At 39.8% G+C, this 11867-nt stretch overlaps 1 protein-coding gene across 1 annotated transcript in view; it reads right to left on the bottom strand.

The window, feature by feature from the left end:
• Positions 1-10098: 10098 nt before the first annotated feature.
• Positions 10099-11867, bottom strand: part of TFAP2D (transcription factor AP-2 delta) — a 49545-nt gene continuing 47776 nt past the window's right edge. The window contains exon 8 of the mRNA XM_074820828.1: positions 10099-10892. Within this exon, the coding sequence (XP_074676929.1) occupies positions 10673-10892 (220 nt within the window). The 3' untranslated portion in view covers positions 10099-10672. The remainder of the gene's footprint in view (positions 10893-11867) is intronic.

The raw sequence follows: 11867 nt of genomic DNA, 5'->3' as shown, positions 1-11867 counted from the left end.
AATGACAAGACTGGATCCACAGAACCTTTTTCTGCTACCACAGTATACTTGGCTTATTAAGCAGGCATGGAAGATTTTTTTGCTTACTTAAGACACTTGGTGCCACCACAAGCGTTATATTCTTCTGATGCAGTTTTCGAAAGAGGTTTTGTCGCACAGCATTTCTGCTTTCAGTTTTAATTGATAGGCATAAAGGGAGAGGAACTTCATCCTAATCCCTTTCAGTCTGCGTCAAAATTGTTTTTTGCTTTTTAATCTGTTTCCCCGATACAACTTTCCCTAGTTTATTGTGTAACAATTTTTCTGGTGAATAAAGGGTTGATTGTTTGTCTTTCATTTGCATTTTCACGTCATAGACAATTTTCAAGGGAAATTTTTCCCATTTATTTCCAAGATTTATTTCCAAATCTGACAAATAAGGAGATAATATCTTGGCACACTTCCAGAAGTTTATTCACAGAGCATCTAGTTCCACTAATATGCTCTCTACTGACCATTCCTAATTTTCTATGTAGTTTTATTACTGGCTTCACACTGTATATTAATTGGTAAAGGCTCAGTGTTTTGATAACTCCTTAATTTAACTGGCCATAATGATGGCCCAGAGTGGTTCATTAATACTTGTGTTAAATGCATTAATTTATAAAAAAACTCACATGTGAAAACTAGATAGCTCTAGGTGATAACAATAATGGGACTCATCCTCTTGACATTACATGTGCAGTCCAAGGCTTTAGATACATCAGCTGAGTTTCACAGGGTGATGAAACTGTTTGTGTATGTGCCACCAGTACATTGGCTTGTATTAGCACAGGTACCAAGATGTAAGCAGATGCAAGGCAGCTGCTCTTTTCACAGTTTCATGCATTTATGGACTAGACTATCTAAGGAATCAGAGTGATGCTGGAAAATGTGACATATGTCCTCTCTGCAAAAGTACATACAGACTAGGCAGGATATCATATTTATCTCAAAAGCTGTTAGGTTCTGTATGTGGTCAGCTGAACTGAGCCCAAAAGGTTCATGGAATGAAAGACTAGCCAAGGTTGGGAAGGACACCTCAAGATCATTTAGTCTACCTGCCCTGTTTAAAGCAGGGTCATCTTGAGCAGGTTGCTCAGGGCCATGTCTTGTCAGCCTTTGAATATCTTCAAGGATGGAGACTCCACAACATCTCTGGGTAACCTAGTCCAGAGTTCAAATAAATTCACAGTAAAAAAGTTTTTCTTACATTTTAATGGAGTTTCTTGTATTTCAATCCGTGCCCATCACCTCTTGTACTGTCACTGGATTATCGAGCAGAGTCTGGTTCTGTCTTGTTTACTCCTCCCATCAGGTATGTATATACATTGCTAAGATGGATCCACAGGGACTCCCTTCTGGTGTGGCAGATGGACATCAAGCAGAATACTCCCAGGCTGCTGAAATGGCAGCAGATGCCTATGTGTGGGTCACTGAATCAAAATGGTACTACTGTGAGTGTAGACTGTATGTGTAGACTGTACTGTATGTGTATGCCCGCTGAAAGATGATGCTTAGTACTATTTCAGGTTTCCTTGAGTATCTGAGATATACACAAGGGGTTGACAGATATAGTGAAGCTGTGAGACCTTGATCCTTCTGGAGAAGCAGTGGGAAGCCAGGCAGGATAGACAGGGCTGTCTAAAACATCACTTGATGCTTATATGTGGGTGGTTGAATCATGACTCCAGAGTGTCTGTTGCTATCAAATGACAACAAACTATGTCTTGATTGTCTTTGTGTGGGTCTGCCTAGTGTGCTAGATCTGGAATGAGAAGAACTCTGTCCCATGCTGCTAATCCTAGCAATCTTTTCTCCAAAAGCTTGACATTTTGAGTTGCTTTAGAAACTGCATTTATATACCACTAATTCAAATATATTTCCATTAAAAAACCCATAAACTTTGCCCAGAACATAATGCCCTTTCCACCAAGGCTTGAAGTTCCCACTGATTTCTTGTCCAAGTCTTCTCTATGGGAAGGTGAACCTAAATAGCAGTTAAATGACTAGACATTTTGTTAAATTTAGTTTTTGGTATCTACCTAGAAACTAAACTGTGTTTTCCAGCAAAATATAAGTGAACACCCAGCCTCTGTAACATAAGTGGGAGTTCTGTTGTTGAGAAAAAAATATTACCATACATACTTCATCAATTCTGCTAATTCTGGGAGTTCAGGACACTCAGCATTTTACAGATTTGGTCCCTTTTTTGCCTGGTCAATTTGAATGCAAATTTGCCTAAGCTCTCTATATACAGTTTGCATACAAAATTTGATAGAGATGGATTTTTTTCCTATTACTTTTTCCTTTTCATTTTCTTGTGCGTTGCAGTGTCTACAAATTAGAGGCTACCTGTGCATGTTGACATGTATTTTGGAACTGCACTTCTGCAAATCTCAGCGGGTTTGTCTTCTTTTAGTTTTAATGGAGTGAGTGGAAAATTTACACACCAAAGTGAAAAGAGATAGGAGAGGCAACCTCTCATGTGACTGTATTTAAAATACTGATGAATTTGCACAGTTGTGATTCTTCTGACTTTGGAGAAGAGCACATACAGAACTGATCAGAGGATTTCACTATAGCACCTGGGAAATTGTATTTCCCAGAAGATTAGAGAGGTAATATTAATTATTAAGAGTTCATTTGTTAGGAAACAGAAGTGGAGTTGAATAAACCAAGTTTAAACATGTGGGAACTGACTCCTAAACCATTTCCTTTTTCACCTGAAATCCTTCTGAAGTTTCTGCCATTGCAGCTTTGCCCTCGGTGTGTCATTGTCTAGAATTACTCATAAAGTCATTTCTGCAAGCGCCAAAACAACACAGAAAGAAGGGTTGTCATTAAATTTACAAACAGTTTTGAAACTGAGTATATCTAGGAAATTGCTTCAAAAACCACATCTTTTTGGATTTTTTTTTCAGATTCATTTGTTGTGTAAAGTTTGACTAAACATCTAATCATAGAATCATAGAATGGTTTGGGTTGGCAGGGACCTTAAAGATCCAGTAGACCATCCAATCTGGCCTTGAACTCTTCCAGGGATGGGGCATCCACAACTTCTCTGGGCAACCTGTTCCATTGCCTCACTGTCCTCACAGTGAATAATTTTTTCCTTATATTTAATTTAAATTTACCCTCTTTCAGTTCAAATCCCCTTGTCCTATCACTACATGTCCTTGTAAAAAGTCCCTCTCTGGCTTTCTTATAGGCCCCCTTCAAGCACTGGAAGGCTACTATAAAGTCTCCCCAGAACCTTCTCTTCCCTAGGGTGAACAACGCCAAGTATCTCATCCTGTCCTCACATGGCACGTGCTCCAGCCCCTTGATCATCTTCGTGGCCTCCTCTGGAGCTGCTCGAGCAGGTCCATGTACTTCTTATGCTGGGGTCCCCAGAGCTGGACACAGCACTGCAGGTGGGGTCTTAGGAGAGCAGAGGGGCAGAATGCCCTCCCTCGACCTGCTGGCCACACTTCTCCTGATGCAGCCCAGGACACGGTTGGCTTTCTGGGCTGTGAGTGCATGTTGCTGGGTCATGTTGAGCTTCTTGTCAACCAACACCCCTAAGTCCTTCTTTTCACAGCTGCTCTCAATCTACTCACCTCCCAGACTGTATTTGTGCTTGAGATTGCCTCGACCTGTGTGCAGGACCTTGCACTTGACCTTGCTGAACTTCATGATGTTCACACAGGCCCAGCCTGTCAAGGTCCCTCTGGATGCCATCCCTTCCCTCCAGCATATCAGCTGCACCACACAGCTTGGTGTCATTGGCAAACTTGCTAAGGGTGCATTCAATCCCATGATTCATGTTGCCAACAAAGATGTTAAACAGTGTTGGTCCCAATACCCACCCCTGAGGAATGCCACTCATCACCGCTCTCCACTTGGATATTAACTGTTGACTGCAGCTCTTTGAGTGTGACCATCCAGCCAATTCCTTATCCACCGAGTGGTCCATCCATCAAATCCATGTCTCTCCAATTTAGAGACAAGGATGTCATGCAGGACAGTGTCAAAAGGTTTGCACAAGTCCAGGTAGATGACATCAGTTTCTCCTCCCTTATGTACCAACGCTGCATCCCTGTTGTAGAAGGCCATCAAATATGTCAGGCATGTTTTGCCCTTAGTGAAGGCATGTTGGCTGTCACCAATCACCTCCTTATTTTCCATGTTCCCTGGTACATTTTCCAGGAGGATCTGCTCCATGATCTTGCTGGGCATAGAGGTGAAACTGACTGGCCTGTAGTTCCCTCGGTCTTCTTTTTCTCCCTTTTTGAAAATGGGCATTATGTTTCCCATTTTCCAGTCAATGGGAACTTCACCGAACTGCCACAGCTTCTCAAATATGATGGACAGTGGCTTAGCAACTTCATCTGCCAGTTCCCTCAGGACCCGTGAATGCATCTCATCAGTTCTCACGGACTTGTGCATCTTCAGGTTCCTTAGATGGTCTTCAACCTGATCTTCTCCTACAGTGGGTGGTTCTTCATTCTCCCTGCCTTTGCCTTCTGTGATCTAAGCTAGAGTTGCTTCAAGTCATACCTGAAAGACTTCTTTTTTGACTCTCATTGTTTCTGACTGGAAAGAGTCCAACCTTGTGCCACAACACTGGGATCAAAATCCAGAGTGGGAACATTGGCAATTAACCCAGACCCTTGGATGAAGTAGGGCTTAGACATGAGCTGCTGTAAGCTTTCAGGGAGAAGACTGAATAATTTTTTTGAGACTGTGGAGATGTGGATTTGATTGCCAGCATTGTCACAGCCTTTCTATGCAATCATGGGCAAAACACTCCTGAGGGCATACATCTCGATTTAGTCTGGTCATCTAAATATTAAGTATTCAGGGTTAGCAAGTTTTCTAGGTTGTGTCCATTGTCAATGGACAGAGACTAGGATTCCTACTACTTTTCTCCTGTGGTCAATTGAGAGAGACCGATCTAATGTATATTATCCCAATTAGCTTGGAGTCCTGCTTTAGGACAGTACAAATTGCCTTGCTTTATATCTTTCTCTTGACACAACAAGCATTAAATATGGTTAACAGATTGTAGATGAGATAGCTATCTAATATAGCTACAATTAGGTGGGATAAATCCCACCTTTAACGTCTGTATAAACTGATTTCCTCCCAGTAATATGGGAATAGTGTTATTGTTGTTCCTCTGTTTTGTATGTCTTATCTATTGAATGGAAGTTTTAGGTCCTGTAATGTCATAGATCTGGTTCCTAGCCAGGTTTGAATGTCTTTTTTTATCCAGAGATGGAAATTATTTTCAAGCACCAGACAAATCAGGGTTAAATCAACATAGATTTTATTGCCGTGAAATGTTTGATCAAATGTGGTCATTATCTTCATAGACTCATGTAAAACAGGTAGCTTGTATAGGAAATAGAAATATAAAAGATTATGTTTTTCACCACTGAATTATAAATTAAGATAAATTAAGTGGAAGGAAAAAAACCAAAACAAACCAAAACCCCAAACCAATAAATAGGACATTGTTTGTTGGTGACCAAGTGCGCACTCACATTTAAATACAATCACAACAGCTGCTGTACAGAACATAATTAATTGTACAAAATAAAGAAAAGTAAAGAATAGCAATAAAAAAAGATCAGACCTCTCCAAATGACCTTCACCTGGCAAAGGAAAACGACTTTATCTTCCTCCCCCATTCCCCACACAGCTGTACTTGAAGTCTTGTTGAACCTGTAATGAGGGCAGAGGCAGAGGATATTTTTATAAATACAGTTCTTGTATAATTATGTTTATTGATTCTTCCTTGTGTTGCAGGCTTGTGTCTTCTATTAATGCTGTTTTTTCTTTCCTTAAAAATAAAAAATTAGAGCAGCAGAACTATCTCTCCAAAGGATAAATTAAAGTCAAATGACCTTGAAATTCATCAGCAGCCCTTTTGGATACCTAAGACATCTAAGACCAAAATTGCTTGTTGGTATTAGGAAACAAACAAACAAAAAAAAAAAGCAGTTAGAGAGATTGGCTCTTAGGACAATCAAGAAGTCCTTCTTGAGCCTTGCTGTAAAATTGTGAGCCGCAGCTGTGCCACTGAGTCACGTTCAAAGGAAGAGATGAGCTGGGGAAGTATTTACACAGAGGTCCAGGATTTGGAAGGACTATACATTGTGCCTGCTTTGTAGCAGATTTTTTTTGTTTTTCGGAAAAGTTAAAGAGAAGCTTCAAAGAGCAGATTCCTTGTTGATTTGGAGAGCTGAAGTCTTTTCCCAATGAAAGTTGGAGTTTATCTTTAAAAAAGAAGTAAATTAAAGGTCCAAATTCACCCCTCGTGCCAGTTCTCCAAGGCAACAGAATGACATCTAGAAGGAGTTAGGGTTTAAGATGGCAGCATGAAGGACAAAATTCTTGCAGTCTTCAGTTGTAGGTGGCAGGGTCATCACTGTTTGTCTGTGGTTCACTCCCTTTTACAGGCCATACAAATGCTGTTCCAGTTCTTATCATCTGCATAAAATTCTCCCTTTACTACACATCTCTGCCATGTCATGATACTAACAGAGGACTGTGTGAACAGAGATCCAAATTTTAGGGCAGAGGTTGGAGGTGAGAATGTCAAGTCCTGGCTCTGCCAGAAACTTACCTTCTAAGCTTAGTCAACACATGAGCTCTTTGTACTCACAGTAACACCTTGCTCTAGAAAGAAAGGCATGTGGTTAGTCAGTGTGTTTACTTCATGAGTAATTTGCTCATAAATCCAAGTATCAACATCTGGTTTTTGTGAGTCAAACATGTCAGGGCTTAGTATAAGAAGTAAGTTCAGAGACCTACATGAAGTGTTTTGAGATTTGTGGTAGGAAAGGTGTAATGCATACCGAGGTGAGCAATGGGCTGAAGTACAACAGGATCCAAATACTCAGACAGCACTTGAGTTATGAATCTATTTTTGTGTTTTCAAAAATCATAACAATTCATTGCTTTGGCCATGGAGGTTTGGATGCTTCTCTGTACTCCTTTGTTGTCTTTGACCTAAGTGGAATAAAAAATTCCATGGTCTCTCAAAGGGAGAACTTTTTTTTTTTCCAGATCAGATTAATTTCAGAGTCAAAGAGGTACAAATATACTTGAATTTTCTACCAGTGAGCACCCACTAACTTCAAACCATGCCCTTCCTTCAGGCTGATCTAATTCAGGAATGTGTTTTGAGGTGGCAACATTTCCATAGAGACAAAGACTAAGGAAATACAAAAAACAAACATTGTGCAGGTATAAGTGGATGAGAACTTAGGCTGAGATTTTTAGCAGGAACATCAGTGAATTCATTGTTTAAAACCACACTGAAAGTTCCAATTTTAAAAAACAATTGTGTTTTATCACCAAACTGCTCCGATAGCTTGTTCAGCAGAAAAGGCAGTAACAATTATTTTTTCTTGAATAAAATTATTAATTACAGATAAAAATAAATAACAGAGAGCCTGTGAATGTCAACAAACCTTACAGCTACCTTTTAGAAAGAATTTTGTTTTTAAAATGTATTAAGATGCTAAAGGAAAAACCAGAAAGATGGGGATGTAAATGCAGGTAGCCTCTTAATGAGAAGAATACATGGCAATTCAATCAGGTTGAATCTACAAAAATCTGCAGGGGTCAGGAAGTCAAAAACTGGAAATTCTAGGATTTCAAGAGTGTTCAGGTTTATTAATAATAATAAGTCAAAGGGTAATCCAGGTCAAAAATAATTTTTGCCTGCAGAGCAGAGTCTCATAGTGATTATGTAACAACAAAAGATGCAAGTCTTTAAATAAATTATTGTTGGGACCTTGGACTGTATTCTGAATAGGTAAATATATCAAATAATGCTGTATACATGTTATTTCCAATATCAGACATTTAAATTTGATTGTAATAAAATGTTGCTTTCTCAACAGTTTTACAGAATAATCTACCCAGCCAGTCATTCCCCCTTCTCCAGAAGATTGATATTTTACTGAAAAAAAATGAAAAGGATTTACAAAATTTTTTTCCCTCCATCAAAACCTGATTTAAATTTATCCACATCTTGAAGGAGAGAACCACAATTCAATTACTTTACAGTACATTTTCATGTGGCAAATTTGTGTATCTCACACAAACTTTTAATTTCCCCCCCATCCTTTTCTCTCCCTCAGTTTGGGCAATAGAAAAAAGCAGAGCGAGTTTCCTTTTCACTTTTAATTGTGGTTACCTACTTTCACACTCAAGTATTTCATGTTGTAGAACAGTTCCACAATGTTTCTGTTGAAGACACCTCTGAGGATCATTCATTTGATTTTAGCACTTCTCCAGAGGAGCTGGAGGGAAAAATTAATTCAGTAAAATTTAAGTTCTGTTAGGCACTTAGCTGATCATAGTGTGTTAAGGAGATGGAGTCCCATGGAGATACATCTATTTCGCTCAATGCATAGAAGGTGCCTAGATAGCACTAAAGTAGGTATCTAAGTTATATGCCTACCATCAACAAGGACAAATCTGGGCAAAATCATAGGATTTCTTTTTGGTTTTGTAGATTTCCTTATGCAAGCAAGTAGGGATTCATTAGTTCCTAGCATGTTTTCCCACCATGATGGCAATGTCCTTACTGACCTCAAGAGGAGCAGCATCATGCCATAAGCACTCTATTTCCTTCCATACATTTGGAAGGCAAGGCTGATCTTGTTAATTCAGTTTGACTTCCTAACATCATGGCTGTAAATGCCCTCAGATATTTGTCATAGTCCCTAGGTTTAGTCTAAAGCTGGTCATCCAAGAAGTAATGCATAATAGCTAGTTCTAGAAAGCTGTGATGTAGACATATATGTATGAGGGCTTTTATCCTTGGCTTCCTTTATACCTAGTTGAGAAAAGTACACGCTTTCATGGCATGATTCATCATTACTGTGAGGTGAGATAAACTGAATATTATGGGTGCCTTTTTCTCTCCACCGATTATAGGCAGAGGAGGGTGATTAATCCAGTTGAAGTCACGTACAATGCAAAATGCCACTGTTACATTCCAACTATTATCTGTGGAGAATGACAGGCACTTCCAGATGATCCCTTCTACCTGTCCCAGACACTTGGTGTGCAAGTTAAGTGGCCACCTATAGGTATCTAGTGCTGTCTTCTGGGCTCCTCCAGGGGAGTCCAGTTCTCCAATAGGTTTTATGTCATATCTGTCAGATCTCTGTGGCTGTCTTAGGCTAAAACATCTCAAATGTCTCTAAACACTTACACATGGACAACTATAATATTTCCTACCATAGAAAGAGATGAATTGTCCCTTAGAAGAAAAGGTCTGGTTCTGCTGATCTTAAAAGGAGTTTAGATGGCCAGCATAACCCCACCCCATAATCCCAATCCTTCCTAACTTTCTCAGTAAAGTAAAGTCAGAGAAACAAGAAAAAGAATGGAATAAAAGTCTTGTTGAAGAAGAAGTTAGAATGTGGCTGGGAAAAGCCTCTTGACTCAAAGAGGCTTGAGCTCAAACTATGGCTCCACTGTTTTCTGTGTGAGGATGTGCAGTGGGTGGTAAAGTAATATTTCAAAAGTACATTAACAAGGGTATTATCACTTAGCTGCTGTGGACTGAGCCAATCTGTCTTATTTGTCATTTTGGTTTTATTTTATTTTATTTTTGGTAAGTGAGTGGATTCTGTTAGACCTCTGCACCTCAGCTGGATTTCTAAAGGCAATAAAGCTGCAGAAACAAGCTGTTGAAGAAAAGAAAGTATCATAAAATCAAGGCAACACAAAAGGTGACTCCAATTGCCTGCATTGATCCTGTTGAACAGAGACCCAGGTATGGCGGACTGCAGTGTTGTGGGACCAGGGGCTGAGAAGATAGAGGACAGAAGCCCATGCTGTCATTTAATCTGAAGTTCACAGAGGGATCAGGGCTCTTATTGAAACTATCAAGGTTTTTTTTTTGTTTTAGTCTGCCATGCTCTTTTCACATGTGACACCACGGCTGCTGCTTGAATGGTCAGGACAGATTCCCAACAGGTTCTGGCCTCATTCCAGTGCAGCTTTATTGTACATTCCCACTTGGGGATAAGCAGCCCCCAACACTGAACGGTTCATTTGTCCCACGACCCAAGAATTCCTCTTTTGCCAGGTTTCCATATTGTTTTCCCAATGGTCAGTAGATCAGGCATGTCCGATGGATCAGAGGAAGCCCTTCTTTCAATCTATCCAGCATGCAAGCAAAGTCAGGATGCTGGAACTGTGTGTCCCACAACCGATGTAATGGCCCTAACTCTGCTGCCGGAGAAGAAAGTGCTTCAGATTTCATGTGCCACCTCAGCCAAGTCCAGAAGTGCTTATAAAAAACGGTGTTAGTGTATCATTCAGAACAATCAAATACTACGTGCACGAAAAAGTAGTTTAGAGCAACATAAATTTTAAAAAAGTGACAATTTCATCACACAATTACTGTACACTGCTGTTCTTAGGGTTGAATACTTTCCTCTCTCACGCTCTCTCTTTCTCTCTGTTTTAATCTTTCTCTTTTTTATTTTATTTTTTCTTTTTTTTTCTTTTTTTTTTCTTTTTTCCCCCTTTTTTTGGATTTGGTCCACTGGAGATAAATCGCCCTCAATGATATATATATTTAAAAAAAATATCAGCAGCAAGACTCTCTTGAAATAGATTCTGTTTGATGTAGCTAGTCTGTCTTTTCTGTTTTGCCCTCTTTCACAGCAGCCTCTGAAGTTTTCCGCAGGGGGGCTTTCTCCGAGTTGGCGTGTCCTTGGCCAGATTCCGCTGCTCCTCCGTTTTTGTGCGATGTGTGCTTTTCCAAGTAGTTCAGCATTTCACTGAGAACAGTTTGGAAAGTGCTTAGGGCAGCACATATTGCAGGAGTTCCAAAACCATGAGTGATCAAACTACAAATGGGAAGGAGACAGAAAAAGAAGAAGAAATACACACATGCACATAAATATAAATGCACTCACATACATAGAAGAGTTTACAGTACACTCATTTTGCTATAGTGAAATTCAAGATTTGCTCCCTAAACTATTTATTATCTATGGGAGAAACAGAAAAGAAGAGAGTAGAGCTGAAGAGCAGACTACATAGAGCTTCAAAGGTTGGTTTTGGTAGGAGTCTTAGTTCTGAAACATCGTGGGACAGATTCTCAGTTGATGCAGACTGACACAGTGTTGTTGACTTCAGATAGGCCAAGAGAGGATCCATACCTCAGCATCTCCAGCATCACTACTTCTCCAGTCCCAGAAGCTTTGCTTCTTTATTTACCCTTCTCAGGTAAATAAAACCAGGTCTGTGTGGTTTATTCACTATTCTAGATCAGGCTCTTGAACAAGAGCTGGTTATTCTATGTGGGTGTATGACTGCATGTGTACTAAGAAATTAAGCAATGCCAAGGGTGCAATCTCTGACCCTCAGCACAACTGGCGTGGTTTGGCCGTATCTGTGCTGCTAATCCCTCTGATCATCCAACAAGGTGAAATCCGAACTGCCTGTTGGGAATAGTCTCTGGCCAATGCTAATGCTCAAACAATGCCTATGTTTCACGTAAGGCTAGTTCAGCCAGGCTAAATGCACAGACCATCCTAACCTATTAATAGTAAAAATAACTAAGTTCCAACAACATTTCCCTGCTGGTGTTGAATTTGCTAGTATATATTTGCTCTGTTGCACCTTTCATCCAAATAAAGTGTTTTTTCAAGATAACACTGAATTTTTCTTGTTGTTCTTCTGCACTGCAAAGTAGCTGAATTTCAGTGGTACTCCTCACTTAACAGCTACTGAAATGATGTATTAATGCAGTTGTCTGGCAGAGCTATAGTGGGTTAATTTCAACCCAGTTTAGAGGAGCATTTCCGTGCACACATATG

Source organism: Strix aluco, chromosome 3 (genome assembly GCF_031877795.1).
Source record: "Strix aluco isolate bStrAlu1 chromosome 3, bStrAlu1.hap1, whole genome shotgun sequence".
Taxonomy (NCBI): domain Eukaryota; kingdom Metazoa; phylum Chordata; class Aves; order Strigiformes; family Strigidae; genus Strix; species Strix aluco.
Note: the sequence above shows the minus strand (reverse complement) of the source record. Positions and strands in the feature narration are given on the sequence as shown.